Here is an 18,973-nt window from a genome sequence, read left to right as displayed (position 1 = left end):
AACCTCAGTAACTTAGTGAGTTCCGAAGCAACTCAGTGAGACCCTGACACTAAGTAAAATACAAAAAGGGACTGTGGATGTGGCTCAGTGCCCCAGAGTTCAATTTGGGTCCAAAAAAAAATCAAATATTTAAATAGCCTATGTGGTAAAGCATTTGAAAGATTGGGCATAGATTAACACTAATAAAATTGAAGAGCTGCATTTTTCAAATGACTAAGTGTACTATAAACTGGCAAGGAGGACCTACTCAGCTGCTGACAAGAGAAGGGTTTCAGTGTTCTTATAAAGATGACAAATGATGTGAAGGATACGTTCATTGTGGTAAACTCTAAGCTGACTTGAGAAATACTTGTGAATTGGTAAGTTTCTGAAAGTAGAACTTTTATATAGCTGAAAAAAAAAAAAGAAATAACTTCTTGCCCATGATATTAGTTTTTATTTTCTGTAAATTTGATAGGACAAAAGAGAAATGAAGAATCAATCAGTGGAGATAGAGTTCATTTTGCTTGGACTCACAGATGACCCTCTGCTACAGATTATGATTTTCCTGTTTCTATTTTTCAATTATATCTTGAGCCTGATGGGGAACTTAATTATCATCATCCTCACCCTGTTGGATTCCCGTCTCAAGACTCCAATGTATTTCTTTCTCCGAAATTTTTCCTTCTTAGAAATTTTGTTTACAACAGTCTGCATCCCATGGTTCTTGATAAGCATTCTCACTGGAGACAAAACAATTTCATACAGTGGTTGTGTTTTTTTCCTATTAGGGGTTACAGAGTTTTACCTCCTGGCTGCCATGTCCTATGACCGCTATGTCGCCATCTGCAAACCTCTGCATTACCCAGTCATTATGAACAGCAGAGTGTGCTACCTACTGGTGCTCAGCTCCTGGGTAGCTGGATTCTTAAACATCTTCCCCCCTTTGCTCATGCTACTCAAGCTGGATTTCTGTGCTTCCAAAGTGATTGATCACTTCCTGTGTGAATCTTCTGTCCTGCAGATCTCTTGCACAGATACACGTTTCATAGAATTGATGACTTTTGTCTTAGCTGTGTTGACACTTGTCATCACATTGTTATTAGTGATTCTCTCCTACACATTCATCATCATAACCATTCTCAAATTCCCTTCTGGTCAACAACGAAGGAAGGCTTTTTCCACCTGCTCCTCACACATGGTAGTTGTCTCTATCACTTATGGAAGTTGTATATTCATGTATATGAAGCCATCAGCAAAAGAAAGGGTGACTTTAATTAAAGATGTAGCTGTGCTCAATACCTCTGTTTCTCCTTTACTCAACCCTTTCATTTACACCCTGAGGAACCAGCAGATGAAAGAAGCTCTTAAGCATATGCTCCAAAGGTTTTTTTCTTTTCAACAAAAGACAGTGTTTAGACATAAATAACATGCTGTCGGAACATGAATGAGAACATTTTTTTTATCTGTTATATTAGTTTAAATCTATGATGTTTCTTCCCTTAACTATTTAGATTTTACTAGATTCTCTATCTATCTGCAAGTCTCTCTGCTCTTCTTTGTGAGTGGAACTTTCGAATCTCTAGGAATAGACTGTCTTCTTCAATCCAGAATATAAATTCTATCTTCATCTGGAAATGTTATTCTCCTAAAGGGTAGTTTTATATACTGAATGCTTTTTATATATCTTTATTTTGTTTATTTATTTTTATGTGGTTCTGAGGATCGAACCCAGTTTTTCATATGTGTGAGGAAAGTGCTCTGCCACTGAGCCACAACCCCAGCCCTACTGAATGCTTTTTGCAAGTGAACCTTTCTACGTATACTTAGTTCAATATTGTGATATAGGTGTCATATGCTAAGCATTATATCTGCTATTAAGCATTTTGCATTGCTAAAATTGTCAAAACACACAACATGACAATTTATTATGTAATGTAATTGATGTTGTGATAGAAAAAAATAGAATATGTAAGCAACTTCAAAGTTCAAAGTAAACTTCCAAGAAGAATCAGCACTGATGATGAACTTTGAAAGATGAATAAGGGGAATAACAATTTAAGGGTGTTGGGGGAGAGCTATAACATATAAAAGGAAAGGATATTCTATTGAAAAAGTTTCTCTATGGAATTGTAATAATTAAGAATAAGTCATATGTAAATATAAATAGTTGTCATTTATGGTAAAAATAAGTTAACTCCAGGCTTCGGTTCTTACTTGATAGTTTCTGAACACTACAGGTGACACTAATTCATGATAGAAATTCAACCTACAGTTCATTTATATCTTGGTTGGAGGAAATATTTATATATTTAAAGCATGTATATAAAAACACCTCTATCAGCCATTGAATTAAAGGATGCAGTGATGATCTTTAGTCAGTGTAGTTTAGTGCCTATTCTGAAATTTCACGTTTGAATGTCATGTCTGACTTCTTTTGTTCAGCATAAAAGTTCACCTATGCTATTGCATGCATCCATAACTTCTTCCTTATGCTGATGTGATTTAGCAGCATGTCTCCTCTTTGGAAATAGCCAGTTTTTTCCCCCTTATTCCAATACTTTGGTATTTTATTGTCTGAGGAATATATCCACAAAAGTGCATCATTTCTTTGACTAGTGTGAAAAGTGAGTAAATTGAAATGCCAATCTGAAAGTTTTTATCCTTCCATATGTCTTTTTGAAATAAAATTTATCATAGTGGAATTAATAAGAATGGACTATCTCCTTATGTCTTTCTGATTCCACTCCTCAATTCCCATCATCCAGGCAGGGAAACTTAAGAAATTAACCCTCCAGGAAAAGAAGAAGGATATCTGTAGAGGAACACATTCCTTGTTTTGTTACTCTCTTTCTGGGCCCCCATCAGTTGAAAATAAACTTGATATCTTGAATTACAGATTCAATAGACTCAAAGACAACTTGCTTTTGAAGACCCGAGGGAGCCAAAAGCCAAAGTGTGACTGTTGATGACAGAATGTTAAGAAAATTAGTACTGAAGATTTCAGGTTGGAGCCTGCAGAGAAGGTGCAGGAAGTGTAAATGGGAAATGGCATTGAATTTCAGTAATTATTGAGAGGGTGTCTACCAAAACCTTAGCATCAAAGTAGGTAATTCTCAAACATTTAGTGAGAAGATACTTTGGATGTCACGTTAGCTCAGCAGCCTGACTATAGCACCTCTGGGGAACAATAATCTTTGCTTCTCTGCCCACTTCCGTGTTTTGCACTAAGTCCTCTCCTGGTTTTATTTTACCATACTGAAAAGGAAACTCTGGGAAATGGCCTCTCAGTTGGTCCTCTGTTCTTACAGAACAAACAGAAAGATCATGTGTGATGTTGACTCAGCTACATATAATTCAATGGAGATTCTATGAAAATCAAATCGTGGTATCACAAATCACTGCTTTTATTGATGGCTCTACTCAGAGTAATATCGTTATGGATAGGTTGCAAGAGAGAAGATGTATTTTTTCAAATTCTCCTTCAATTTAACCCCATTATATAGTATTGTTTGAAGTTTCTGGCCATTTTGATTGCTTAGTTCCATGAAATCTACTCATGTTATTTTAGATGCCTTTGATGTCCTGGTTTGTGAGCATGGTTTTCAACCATTTCAAAGCATAGTAGATGATTTCTGATAGAGAAGAGTCAGGAAAAAGAGCAACAACAGAAGGATATATATTACTGTTAAAGCAAGTTGATTTTGCCAAGCTAAAACAGGTCTAGGTTTTAAGATCTATATGTGCCCCATGTATAACAATATCTCTACACCAGGCTATTCTAGGAAATATACTTCTCAGTCATCAGATCACAAACCCTGGGAAGAAAACTATGCTCATTCTTTCATTCATTACCTCACTAAACAGCTATCTAAGAACTTGTAACATACTATACAAAATAAACAAGCTCCTGGAAATTGAATGTTGATAATTTCATTGATAGTAAAGTGAGGTCTATAAAATAAAATGTCATAGTACAAAATATGTATCTGAATATCAAAACATATGAGAGAGAATTCTAAGTATTTAGAGTGTCAGGAGTGTTTTTTGTTTTTTAATAAATTTTCTTCTGCTTACTTCTTACCCACACAAGCTACAGTCCACTAACCCTAAGGAATTTATGTTTCAAGTACTAGAAAGTTAAAGATCTTCTGTAGTCTGGTAGGGCTTTGTTAGTGATGGGTAGGATAGATAGGGATAAGCAGGAATAATGGGAGGTCAAAGGGACACAGTCACAGAGGGAGATAAAAATCAGCTTTCTCAGACAGACAGTATGTGCAGTCAGTTTTTTCTAGAGAACAGGATACCTCAGCCCCCATCACAAGGTAGGATCACAAACCACAAGGGCAGAACAAGGACTGCCTCCATTCCCACATGGAATTCAGGCCTTAAAAAGCATAAACCAACTAGGAAATATGCCCGTGCAAATTGAAGGGACCTATCAACATACCACCATGGTTGTTCTCAATTAGGTCTGTAGACAAAACCAGGAACTACAGGAGTACATGGACAGGACTCCCAGGGAACACACAGGCTATTCTCTGTCTATAGATGGGTCAGGCTGTGTCTATACTGAATATATTTTTGCTTTCAATAACCGTTTGATGTGTGCAGCCACATGAGAGAGAAAGACCAGGCCATCACTAATCTTGCCTGGTCAGGACACAGGAAACAGGGGACCCACTTCCTCCATTCTTGTCTTTGCTCTATGGCTTCATAAACTCTAGATAGACATCTGTAATATTTTCTGTAGTGACAATAATTTAAGTAGTTTACACTTATAAATGAATGAAATGGAACCATCTCAGTGTTATTTTTAAATGATCTTCACAATAATTTTTTTTTTTTGCAGGGGGGAATCAAAACACCCAAAGATGAACCTTTCAGAAGAAATTTTAAATAGAACTCTAGGAGTTAGTGGCTGGTACTCAAAATTTAGCAATCTGAGATTCTCAGAATCATTCACTGCTAATAATGTGAATCATATTTTAGTAATAAATAAAAAAAAATTACAAATTTGAATACTAAATCGGAATTTCATGTTCCTCAAGAGATGTTAAAGGGGTCCAAAATACAGGGCATAGCTTATCTAATTCTAAAGATAGTCATCAAAGAAGTAGAAGTATTGACCTTATAAACAAATAAAGAATGTGGATTGAACAAATTATGTGGTTTTATCACCTTCCTGAAGCCAAGTTAGAAACCAAGTTAATAGGTAAAATACCTGTACAAAAAAAAAAAAAAAAAAATGTATGCTTTCTGGCTGGAATCTGGCTGAAATATTCAATGTACAGACCTATAGTCATGCTACCTGAGAAGAATCTCTGTGTTACATCCTCAGGTTAGAATTATTTAACACAGTGGGTTTTTTTTAGGCAGAAAAGAACCAGGACTGAGAAGAAGACTCTGTCTTTTGAGAAAAAAATCTTATATCTGCTAATGGTTTTAATTGAAACTCTCCTGATACAAAAGAACATTAGATTTTTTTGTTAATAATAATACAATTTTAGAAAACAGGTTAGATTGTATGGGCAAAACCCACAGAGTTATATGCAGTATTTTTTCACCATATTGTTCAATTCTGTTTGGTACATTTTTAAAAGCTTTATCAAGGTATACTGCACAGTAAAACACTTATGTTTAAAGTGTAAGGTAATCTTCATGGTATAAAATATTTCATATTTTCTATGAATTATATAAAGATGAATTATTACCACATCAAGGTAATGAAGATAGCCATTGAAACCAAAAGATTCCTAATTCAACAATGTAATCCCTCTTACCATGTCTCAGCATTCTTCTGGAATGGTTTATCCACTTTATGTCTCTATAAATTGCTTTCCAATTTCTAGAATAATGTATGAAGAAAATAATAGAGTATTTCTTTTAACTAGGTTTCTTTCACACAGTCTAATTATTTTGATATTTATCTATACTGCTCCATATATAGAAAACTTTATTTCTGATTGCTTACCAGGATTCCATTTCATTGCTGTACCACAACTTATTATCATAATATCTGTTGATGGGTGTAAGGATTGTGTCTTGTTGTTGGTTACAGCAAAGCTACTATGAACATTTGACTACAAAATCTTTTGGAGTCATAAGCTTTCATTTTTCCAGAGAAAGTATCTAGGACTATATGGCTTGGTTATATGTTAGGTAAATGTTTGATTTTTTAATAAAGTGCCAGACTGTTTTCTAAAATGGTGGTATAGCTTTATATTCTATCAGCAGTGTGTGAGGCTTTCAGTGGTTCCACATTCTTAACAACCATTGTTTTGACAAATATATATATATATATATATATATATATATATATATATATATATATATATATATATATATATAATCTTTAACCATTCCAAAATGGATATAGATGTATCTCATTGTAATTATAATTTCAATTCTCCAAAGACCAGTGATGCTGATCATCCTTTTTATGCTCACCTGCCAATGTATAATTCCTTTGATAAAATCATTGCTTAACTAAGTGCCCATTTTATTTTTTATCATTCTTATTATATTTTGGCATTCATTATGTATTGTAGATAAAATTCTTTCTCAAATATGCAATTTTCATATATATTTCCCATGTTGTGGTTTGTATTTCCATTCACAAACAATGGATTTTGAGGAGCATAATATTGATTATTTATATTTATCAATTATTTTTCTTTATGACTCACACTTCAGTTTTCCCAAGATCACATGTATTTTCTGTTTTGTATTTCTCTGTAAGTTTTTTACTATAGTTGTAACTATAACTATTTTTATAGTAATGACTTATTTAAATTTTATATATGGTATGAGTTATTGATCATGTGGATGGCCATTCTTTTCAGTTATTATTTGTTTAAAGACACCCATAAAGAACAAAAATTTATCATGTTGTAAATGTTAATAGTTCCAAGATTAAAAAAAAAAAAAACTTTATAAAAAACTAGATTTTATTTCTTGTGGACAGCATTTTCAAACCTACATAATGTTATGATATATAAAGCCCCTTTATACTTGGTTCTCTTTCAACTAGTAGGTTTTGTCTGAACATGTACAAGGGGTCTGATCTAAGACTAAACTACCTGTAGCATCAACAAAGGCAGAGCTACAGATTTCACCAATTCTTTCCTTACCAGCAATTATGAGACTATACAGTGACCATTTCTTCTCAAAATCAATATTTGGTTATAAAAGAAAAATTATGCTCAGAATTTTTAGAAAGTTTACTACTAAATTTTACTACTTTCTTTAATTTTCAAGGTGTATATTTGAATCTATGACTGAGAAGAAATTACAAGAATTAATTTATTAAATGCCATCAAGTGTATGCCTGGTTATCATAAATATTGTTTCATAATATGCTAAAAATTTAGATTAAAACTGAGCATTAAAACATTAAACATAAATTCAAACTTAATAAAGTACTATGGTAAACAAGAAGAGGATTTTTCTGCTATTGTCCATAATGCATAAAATTAGAGAATGAATAGAGAGGTGATGAAAACCTTTGTGTGTCAATAAAAACTCAGATCAGTTTTGTTCCTGTATGCACGTCTTTCAAATGTCATTATGACAATGAAGAAGATAAACATGATGATAAAAATAAAGATATGTTGATGGCCCTAATAATACAAGCACACTTATTGTAAAGTCAGTCAACAGGGACCAAAAGGAGGCAGATTAAAAAGGCTGCTGAAGAAGGAGATTTCACTCCTGGGGAAGACTCTCCAGACCAACATGGTGGTCTGGGAGATTCGCTCAGGGCTGGACCAGACTGGAATTTTTATTGGGCTTAGGGAAGGAAGGGAGGGCTTGGGACAGGAAAGGGAGGTTTTTAGAGTCTCTTGTCCTACTGGGGTTGGTCAGGGGAACTTGCTAAGATTCAGGATTGTTCAGGAGACCCTGCTGATTGACAGGTAGTTGTGTTGGTGCCTGATTGGTGGTTCTTCACAGGCGGATTGCTTGGTGCTTTCTCACCAACCTCAAAAGCGACCTAACACTTATAAGGTCTGAAGAAAGGTATGAGATCATGGGACATAAGTTACCCAGAGGAAAGATGCACGCATGAAAGAATATTTTCATACTGAAAATCATATGATGTTATAATTTAAACTATGAATGTGTAAATACAGTTACCTCATATCAGACAAAAGTGCCAAAAACACACACTGGAGAAAAGATAGCCTCATCAACAAATGGCTGAGAAAACTGGAAATCCATATGTCACAGAATGAAAGTTAACTTCCATTTCTCAACCTACCCAAAAATAATCTCTAAGTGGATCAAGAACCTAGGAATCAGACCAGAAGCACTGCACATACTAAATGAGAATGTAGGCCCAACACTTCAACATATTGGCACAGGAACTGACTTCCTTAACAAGAGTCCTAAAGCACAATAAATAAAAAATCAATACATGGATTGGCATCAAACTAAAAAATCTCTTCACAACAAAGGAAACAATCAAAAGCATGAAGAGAGAGCTTATAGAATGAGAGAAAATCTTTGCTACCTACTCCTTACATAGTTAATTATTTCCCAGGATATACAAAGAACTCAAAAAGCTCAACATCAAAAAACTTAAAACAACAACAACACAACAACAAAAAACCCCAAGTAACTCAATCAATAAATGGGCAAAAGAACTAAGCATACCCTTTTCAAAAGAAGAAATGATCTACATCTCTATCAATTAGAAAAATGCCAAGGAAAACTACAGAGATTCCATGTCATTCCAGAGAGAATGGCAATTATCAAGAATACAAGTAACAATAAATGTTGGTGAGGATGTGAGAACAAGGGAATACTCATTCATTTTTTTGGGAAAGCAAATTGATGCAACCCCTCTCAAAAGAAGTATGGAGATTCCTCCAAAAACTAGGAATGGAACCACCATTGATCCACTTCATAGCATATAACCAAAGTATTTAAAATCGACCTACTATAATGACACAGCCACATCAGTGTTTATAGCAGCACAATTCATAATAGCTAAGCTATGGAACCAACCTAGATGCCCATCAACAGATGAATGAATAAAGTGTAATGCCAGATTCATGGGACCCCAATAGACATCCAGGAGCCGAATCTGCTGCAATCACATAAGAGTCTTTATTGTAAGTTTCAGCCTGGACTCACAACCATTTCCTATGTAGTGGTCCCGAGGAGTGATCCCCGGTCATTTGTTCAGTGAGATTTTATAGGTTTTTGGGGATACTCTATGTGTCACAATATCACACAGCAAATTATTTCATACAGCGGGAAAGTCAAACAACAACTCTTAACATTGATTAGCACATTCACTGGTGGGAACAAGTTGGGTAAAGGTAATTGGTTAATTCAAGAGGGGGATTCATTTGAACTGATTGGTTTAATCCGTGAGGGGTGTAAGTGCTAAAATACATGGTTTCCTAATATGTTATCTGAGAAACCAGCTTCTACCTCAGAGCAAAGCCTGTCCAAGGAAGGGGGTATGACCCTTGTCCTTGGAAAGACCCACAGAGTACTCCTAGGCACATACCCACCCTGCTGAGTTGTTTATCTACAAATAACAGGAGAGATCTGCTGGCCAGGTGTCCCTGACTCAGTCAGGCAAGGTGAGGACCCATAGCAACCCCTTAGCAACCACCAATCAGCATGAGACAGGGAAATACCTGGGATGCCAGATGACCCTCCCAGTAGTTTATGGTGGTTGATAACATGTTGAGAAACCATGTAATTCAGCACATACTCCCCTTGAGGCTTAAACCAATCAGTTCAAATGAATCCCCCTCTTGTACTGACCAATCACCCCTACCCAACTTGTTCCCGCCAGTGAATGTGCTAATCATGTTTTATGATTTTCCCGCGGTGTGTGATGAAGAGATGCTATGATGTATGTGAAGTCCCTGCCTTCCCCAAAGAGGGTATAAAACTGCTGCAAACCCTGGGCTCGGGGCCTCTCAGCGTCACCAGTTGCTGTTTGCGCATGGAGGACTGAGCTAGCTCCCAATAAACACCTCTTTGCTGCTTACATCAATCTTGGTTTCTGGTGGTCTTTGGGGAGTCCCAAACTCGAGCATAATATTATCAACCACTGAGACTACTGAGGAGGTTCACCTGGCATTTCAGGTATTTTCCCTGTCTCATGCTGATTGGTGGTTACTAGGGGGTTGCTATGGATCCTCACCTAGCATAACTGAGTCAGGGACACCAGGCACCTCAGATTTCTCCTGTTATTTACTGACAAACAACTCATCAGGGTAACTATGTGCCTAGGAGTGCTCTGTGGGTTTTTCCAAGGACAAGGGTCATGCTCCTTCCCTTTGGACAGGCCTTGAGTTAGAAACTGGGTTTTCAAAAATGGAGTCACATCAGTTTTTCAAAAGGAAATATATATATATATATACACACACACACACACACACACACAATGGAGTATTATTCAGTTGTAAAGAATGACTTTATGACTTTTGTTGGTAAATGGATGGATCTGGAGACTATCATGCTAAATGAAATAGTCCAATTCCCCCAAGTCAAAGCTTAAATGTTTTTGCTGATATGTGGAAGCTAACACACAATAAAGATGGGTGAAGGGAAGCAGAGAAGTTCAGTAGATTAGACAAAGAGGAATGAAAAAAAAAAGGAGTTGGGATAGGAATAGGAAAGACAGTAGAATACACCTAACATAATTTTTCTAAATACATATATTAAAATACCTAAGTGAATCCCACCACTGTGCTCATACACAAGAATAGGGTCTTAATTAGAATAAGATATATTCTATCTTTATACAATTTTATCAAAATACAGTCTACTCTCATTTATAACTAAGAATACCCAATTTTAAAAAGATGTAAACTGAACTTTCAGAAACTGGAGATGAGATTCACATAAAATTAGAATTTGAAAGTAAATCAATTCTTTAGATGACATGACACAATGAAAATTGTCATAATTCAAAATGAAATTGTCATTGCCAGAATTGCTGTATACTATGGAATAAAGTGACTGAGAAAAACAATGATTGATCTGAGTTCACATATATTTCTGCTTTCACACTGGGAAGGCACTCCTGGAAGATATAATTGAAAATTACAATAAGAAGTAAATTTACCAAGGATGCAGATATATAAATCTCCCAGTCAAGTTACCTGGAAATATTCCTTGATACAGTTACAGGGAATGTGAGTTATGCCCCAGGGCCTGATATGTGAGCACATTCATTTGAGTGTGAGGATTCATTTGAGAGTGAGGATTCTGTCCTGTAGAGAGAAACTTCCAAAGTGTAGGGATACTAGTGAAGCCAGAATTAGACAGGCAGTCAGTAGAGATAGGTAAATAGAGTCAGGTCAGATGAGTCAGGCCAATTTTGAGTAAGTCCTGGGAATTTGGGTGTAAATGGATAGATCCGGAGACTCTCTTGCTAAATGAAATAGTCCAATTCCCCCAAACCAAAGCTTGTCCCCTGAGGGATTGAAATGTTAATTCCTTCAGAGCCCTTCCTCCACCCTTATCAAGAATCTATCCCAGCTCCAACCTGTTGCCAAGGTAACCTGTGCCAGGAATTGCCCCTCCCTACAGGGATCTCTAAGGTTGTTAATGTGTCCTTGGCTGCTCCCTCCTGTCCTTCCCCCTTCAGCCCACCTGTTACCCATTTTTTTGGCCATCCCACTTAGCATTCCTGGGCCCAGTCACCTGTGGAGGAAGGAGAGAAATAAGAGGAAGAGGGCAGGAGAACAAAGAAAGCCTAGGACACATAAAAGGGCAGAACACCTTGCTTCTTGAGATACCAGGATACCAGTTATGATCCCCTGCTCCCTCCCAGGAGAAATCTATGTTACCCCTTTTTAAATAAGCCCTGCTTTATATGCTTGCCTCAGCGTGCTTCTCTAATGTTCAAACTTAAACATGTGAGGAAGCAGAACTCATCACCGATAACCAGCGGTATCACTAGGACAGGAAGCTCTGTGATCTTATTATATACATAAGTTAATGAACTATTCCAAATAAATAAACTAGACCTTTTGTAATTAGTTATGTTTAAAAACATGTAGCATAATTCCTAAAGCTCAGCTAAAAGTTGTTGGGTATGTTTTTGTTTTTTGCTTTATGAGACATATACATGCAGGTGAAAATATTTAAATATATAGATGTGTTTAAAATTATGCAAATATTTCTGACAGATGGCTTCCATTGTTGTTTATTACAGTAAATCAGGACCCTGGGAAACCTTTACTTAAGTAAGGGATTGGGAGAGCCTGTAAGAAAAAGGAATGTGGAAGTTTGAGGGAAAACATAGTCTAACTGAAGCCAGATTTAAAGTTAGGTAGTCAGTGTAGTTAGGTAAATCAGCTCTAATATTGAGTGAAATCTAAAATGGAGACCATGCTGAGAATGACTCAGGGAAAACACAGGACAACTCATGGAATGTTAATGAAGTCCCGAAAAGGCCCTAGGCCAAAGTCCACCTCAAAGAAATGTTAATGAACAGCCCCCAGCAAAAAGGTGCTGACTCAGAAGTCCTTCCTGACCAGATTACTTCTTTGGCCCACCTGTGTCCCACCCCTGGGGCCTTCCCACCTACATTCCATCACTGAAAGAACTATAAAAAGGGGAGACAACATCCCTTCCACGGATTCCACCTCTTGGGTCCCCTTCTTCCTCCGGGAGAAGTCTTTTCTGCTGTCCTTTAATAAACTTCTAATTTCGACTCTGACCTTGCCTCAGCGTGCTTCTTCGGTGTTATTCTTCAACATTGGGGAAGCAAGGACTCATCACCGGTCAACAGCGGTAACACTGGGAGGGTCATCTAGCATCCCAGGTATTTCCCTGTCTCATGCTGATTGGTGGTTGCTAGGGGGTTGCTATGGGTCCTCACCTTGCCTGACTGAGTCAGGGACACCTGGCGCAGCAGATCTCTCCTGTTATTTGTAGATAAACAACTCAGCAGGGTGGATATGTGTCTTGGAGTACTCTGTGGGTCTTTCCAAGGACAAGGGTCATGCCCCCTTCCTTGGACAGGCTTTGCTCTGAAGTAGAGGCTGGTTTTTCAGTTCTTTGGATAACTAACTATTCATTTAGGTAATTTCTGTGTGCCTGAAAAGATTTATTAGATAATTATAAACAACTTTATTAAAATAATTTAATGTACATTTTTAGAGGTGGAAATGGTGAATTAAATCCAACTATGTCCATTTGATTATTTTCACTAAAAGTTTAATTAAGTCTTTTTAGGAAAAAAATTAAAGACAATTAAACTTTTAATTTGTGAAAATAACCAAGTGTATACAATTGTTTCTCTCTTTATTACCTGTATTCTAGACCCATCCATTTATATACTAATGTTGAACCCCTGATGCAAAGAAAAGACCAATGACTCCAATTTTAAATCAAATTAAAGCAAGCTTGTATTTGTGTACACAAATGTTGGCCAGCGACTGTCTCACCCCAAATCCCAAGCTAGAGATCAGTCTCCAGCTTTCCAGGGACATGGTTTTATAGCACAAAAAGTTGCAAAGGGGGGGTGTTTTGAGAACTTACAGATAACAGGATTTTGACAAGCATAATACAAAGGCAGATAGTAGGTTAATGATCTACATAGCATAATATTTCAAGGTAGGGAGTAAATTCAGATCCCAACATCAGAATTTATGAGGCGCTCCTGAGGTTTCAGAGAGAGTTGTTATCTGGTCAGAGAAAGCCAGGCATGGGTGAGTTCAAGGTACAGGCAGGAATTCCAAACAGGTTTAGAAATTGCAATAATTTATACTAAAACAGAAATTAACTTTTCATGACTTTGTGATGAGATGGCTCCCAATCTTAAAATGGAATTAGGCTGGGTTCACCACAAAACCTCAAAATTTATAAACAGGTTAAAACAATGGTCCCTCAATTGTCTCCTGATTCTAAGACATCCCATGCTCAATTTCAATTCCAAGGGCAAACTCCCTAAAATAAAAGTGGTGGATATTGAAATTTCCATCTTACATACTCTTTCAATGACTTTAGTTGGAAGTTTCAAGAAAGTCCATGACTTCAAAATAGTATGAAATGCTTATTAAATAAAGGATGTATTGACTACAGCTGATATTTTTTCCCAGTAGCCCTAGGAATAAAAACCTGATATACCATTAAAAACTGAGAAATGTATGAAGTCATGGGTTAGTAAATATCCTGATTTGAGTATTATTGTGTGTATATGTATTGAATATCAGAGAGTACATCATAATTATATTTAAATTTTATGCATCATTTGAAAACAAAAAAGAAATTACAATTTAAATCTATCTAGGTAATCACTATAAAAATATTTGTAAATTAATGATTCATTAGATATAATTCCAAAAGAGTATTTTGGCTAATAGGTCCTTTTATGTTGTAATCTTTACACCTCTTTAATTATTGTTGCCTTTACTTACATCAGCATATCAAATAGCATATTCTTGAATTCTTCACAAACTTAAAGTGTTATCTTTCACTGAGTGATAAGCAGCTCCAATAGCATGTATTTGCTGAATGAGAGGTAATGGTTTTTACTTCTCCTACATTACATATGGAGAAACTAAGTCAAGAAAAGTTTGCATGATTTATGCAGCATCCTAGAGAGTGTTTGGTAAAACTTTTACTAAACCAACTTAAAATATCTCAAAACTCTATTTTAACCATTAGTCTTAATGTCTCCAAATGCATATAGTTATCTAAACCCCTGTGTAATTTACACATACTCATACCTCAATCTTCTTTCCTTCCACATATTTTTATTTTCAGCAGAGATTTTACTTTCTTCTGGACATGATTCCTTATCTTTTAAAATCCACAGAAGTAATCTTATCTATGCCATAATATTTTTGTAAACCTTTATTATAACACTAATTACACACTGTGTAGCAATATTTGGTTTATATGTATGTGACCTTTAGGTAATGAAAACTTCTTAAAACTAAGGATTTTACTCTACCCAATGTCTGGAACAAGATAACCATACAATATGTTGAATTAATTAATGAATCATATCCATCAAGTTACACTTATGTGAAGTTCAAAGTCATGTTTTGGGGAACCTAGTAGTTTATAAGGAGATGTTCATTACAACTTGGATTGAAAGATTGAAGGAAGTTACCATAGAAGAGAGGAATATTTTATGTGAAAGAATAAAATGAAGGGTGTCCAAGAGTGATAAGACTTTTCAAGAGAATCTCCTTCATGAGGTAACTGATGAGGTAGAAAAACATGATCATGACAAAAGTATGAAACTGGTTTTCACGTTTTTAAGGTAAGATTCTAATTTGTATGAGGTTCTTAAATTTTGTTTTTTGAGAAACACAAAATCTTGTGTAATACATCCCAGAAGACTTCTTTCACCTGCTGGTTCCTTAGAGTATAGATAAAGGGATTTAGTAAAGGGGCAATTGAGGTATACAGCAAAGCTACACCTTTGGATACAGTCACTCTTTCTTTTGCGGATGGTTTTATATACATAAAGATACAGCTACCATATGTCATGGAGACCACAATCATGTGGGAAGTACAGGTGGAGAAAGCTTTGGTCCTTTGCTGTGCAGAAGGGAATTTCAGAATGGTCCTAACAATGCAAGCATAAGAGAGAATCACTAATACCAATGTGATTGCAAGTGTCAGCACAGCTAAGACTAAAGACATCATTTCAAGGACATGTGTGTCTGTGCAAGAGATCTGTAGGATAGGAGATGTTTCACACATAAAATGATCAATGATTTTGGAAGCACAGAAATCCAGCTTGAGTCCCATGACCAAAGGGGGAAAGATGATTAAGAATCCAGTTGCCCAGGAGCTGAGCACCAGTAGGTAGCACACTCTACTGTTCATAATGACTGGGTAATGCAGAGGTTTGCAGATGGCGACATAACGGTCATAGGACATGGCAGCCAGGAGGTAAAACTCTGTAACTCCCAGTAAAAGGATAAAAAATAATTGAGCTACACAGTTATTATAAGAAATGGTTTTGTCTCCATTCACAATGGTTATCAAGAATCTGGGAATACACACTGTTGTGAATATGATTTCCAAAAAGGAGAAATTACGGAGAAAGAAATACATGGGAGTCTTGAGGCGGGGATCCAGTAGAGTGAGAAGGATAATGATTAAGTTCCCTGTTAGGCTCAATGAGTAGTTGAGAAATAGAAACAGAAAAATCACAATTTGCAATTGTGGATCATCTGTCAGTCCTAACAGAATGAACTCTATTTCCATTGATTGGTTCTTCATATCTTTCTTGTGAACCTTATCAAATCTGTATAGGAAAAGAAGCAAAAATTAAATACATATGCATTAGAACACATACAACACACACATATACAAAAGCAGAGATGGATATACATTCTCAAATTTATTCATTTGAATTTTTTTTTTTTAGCCAGAGTATCAGATGACACAAAATTATATGCTATAGGTTAATTCAAAATATCTTTTGAATATTCTTCTTTTGAATATGCCTTCTTTAATATCCAAATTTTCTCCAGAATTTGAAAAATGTATAATTTTTGTAAATATGCGCTTACTATTTCCAAATGACCTCTTACCTGTACTTATAATTTAAATTATATATTAATTATTTCAAATTAATTTTCCATTACTTTTATCATAACTGCACAAATTGTTCTAAGCTTGTTTGTGTTTTTAGAATGAGTATCACTGATGTTTCAAAATCAGGCTTATATTATAGTTACTGTGATGGTAGTGACTTAGTTCTATAGATTTCTAATACTTGAAAAATCTACTTTTATTGTTTTTTTCTTTAAATATTCTCTACAATAATAATATTCTATTAGTTTTATCAATTTTTTGTATTTTTTTAATTTAAGTGAATATTCCTTTACCAGCAATAGGAAAAAAATGATAAAATCACATAAATTATATATTTTAATAAACAATATTTGGTCCTATTTTTAGATAATCTTATTTATTTATTTTTCAGTTGCAGTGGGACACAATATCTTTATTTTATTCATTTGTTTTTATGTGGTGCTGTGGATTGGAACCCAGGGCCTCATATGTGCTAGGCGAGCGCTCTACTGCTGAGCCACAGCCCCAGCCCTAGATAATCTTTTGAAACATCCTCTTTTACATATTTATGTGATTTGGGTGCTTTGTTTTACTTCCACCATATTATTTACAACACTTTTGAATATGAAGAAGAGAATAATATTTCTTAACCTTTTTACATATAGGAATTCTATTTAATTCTATATTATTCTATTCCTCTGTTTGATTAAATGTGTCCATCTACTTCATTATATGCATCATTTGTGGACTTTTAAAAGAAATGGGTTACTAAAATCCTGGGTTTTATCTTTATTTTTTTTTGCCTTTGTTTTATTACTATTGCTTTTCTTTCCATGTATCAACATTGCTTTTCTTTTATAAACTAATATGGACAAAACACTAGTATTTTTCATGCATAATGTTATTTTCTGAAACAGATATTAATGAGTAGTTTTAATAATTTTTCATAAAAACGAAACACCTGTATTCTTCACCAACTAAGTGGTCACAGACTTTTACCAAAATATTGCATATTTCTGTCATTGCTATATCTAAGATTCCCATTTTTGCCCTGTTCTGATTTTCAAGCTTTTCTAGGAGTTAGTCCAATAATTTCTGAAACACGTTTTTCTAATAGAGTGTTCTAGATCCATGCCATGTCAAATTCTAAGGAAGAATTGCTCCATATTTTTCCTACATCACTTCATCCATGCAAATAATTCATTAAAAATGGCAGAGAAAGAAAATAAAACAGAATCAACAGTATGTGAATAAAATAGATATTACTTGTCAGTATATAAAGTTGGGAGTTACCCCTTATTCATTTGCTTTGCTTTCTTATTTTGAAATTAAGTTAAATTTATAGTGGACTTACCTTTTTTGAGCTACAGTTCAGTTTGAGCTAAAATTCATTCCCTTCTGTGACAATTAAATTTGTTTATATAATAATATTTTATTATCCAATAAGATTTATTACCAATGATTTTTGTGGAAAGAGGCAAAGTAAAGAATTTCCACCTTTCCTCAAATTCACATGCATTTGGAAACTTGGGAGTTTGATGTCAATAATTTTAAGAAGCACTTAGCTTCCCTTCCAGATATGATGAACTTTTGAAATTTTGTTCTCATAATTGAGATTGCTATTATTCAAAACCTCAATTGGATACATGCTCTTTGAAATGAAATAAAAACTGGGAAATATAAAATCACTGTTGAAATATAAATAACTCTTCCAAGAAAGAGATACAAATGTTACAGTAACATCATTTTCTACTTACTATAAACTCCAGGGAATCTCTTAAAATAAAACCAAAACAAACTCTTCTCTGGGGACCAGTGTTACAAAAGTACTCATTATTGTCAATAAAATGCCCCCCTGTAGTTTAAGTAAAAAATGAAGAGAAAGTATCCCTGAGGAGTATCATAAATGATTAGGAAAAATCAACAAAATATTTAATAGGAACACCAAAAATTCACTGTCTGGGGCAACTATGGAAAATCCCAAAGTAATTTACACATACAATTGAAAGAAATACCCACATTTAAAAGCATGAATGGATCTTAAAACTAGTATACTGAGTGAAAAAAACAGACATAAATTAGTTTTATAATCATACAAATATAATTCCATTTATATTATTCTGGAAAAGACTGGACTATTAGGACAGAAATATAATTAGGGAGTAGTTCCTTGGGCTGAAGGTAGGAATTGTCTAGAGAAGTATCATGAGAGAACATTTTGAGGTGACAGAAATATTTTATATTTTGATTTTGGCAGTGGTTGCATAATTTCATGTTTGTCAAAGTTCATCCAACCATATACCCACAAAAGATGAAACTTGTCATTAATTCAAGCTCAATCATCTTTCCAACAAAATCATTTATATATAATGTATCTCTTTATTTTATTTTTATTTGTGATGCTAAGGATTGAACCCAGTGCTTCCTTCACACATGCTAGGCAAACACTCTGCCACTGAGCCACAATCCCAGC

General features: G+C 35.0%; 2 protein-coding genes across 2 annotated transcripts; one reads left to right on the top strand and one right to left on the bottom strand.

Moving 5' to 3' along the window:
- The first annotated feature begins 466 nt into the window (after positions 1–466).
- Positions 467–1,408, top strand: LOC114078820 (olfactory receptor 6C6-like). The gene has a single exon (XM_027919865.2). The coding sequence runs from the start codon at positions 470–472 to the stop codon at positions 1,406–1,408; it is 939 nt and encodes a 312-aa protein (XP_027775666.2). The 5' UTR covers positions 467–469.
- A 13,850-nt stretch (positions 1,409–15,258) lies between these two features.
- Positions 15,259–16,206, bottom strand: LOC114078817 (olfactory receptor 6C6). The gene has a single exon (XM_027919863.3). It carries the CDS (start codon positions 16,201–16,203, stop codon positions 15,259–15,261), a length of 945 nt encoding a protein of 314 aa, XP_027775664.2. The 5' UTR covers positions 16,204–16,206.
- Between the last annotated feature and the right edge of the window lie 2,767 nt (positions 16,207–18,973).

Source organism: Marmota flaviventris, chromosome 3, assembly GCF_047511675.1.
Source record: "Marmota flaviventris isolate mMarFla1 chromosome 3, mMarFla1.hap1, whole genome shotgun sequence".
Lineage (NCBI taxonomy): Eukaryota > Metazoa > Chordata > Mammalia > Rodentia > Sciuridae > Marmota > Marmota flaviventris.
Note: the sequence above shows the minus strand (reverse complement) of the source record. Positions and strands in the feature narration are given on the sequence as shown.

Bases quoted from the DNA above. Each gene is read 5' to 3' on its own strand.
- LOC114078817 (XM_027919863.3), bottom strand. From the start codon at position 16,203: ATGAAGAACCAATCAATGGAAATAGAGTTCATTCTGTTAGGACTGACA.
- LOC114078820 (XM_027919865.2), top strand. From the start codon at position 470: ATGAAGAATCAATCAGTGGAGATAGAGTTCATTTTGCTTGGACTCACA.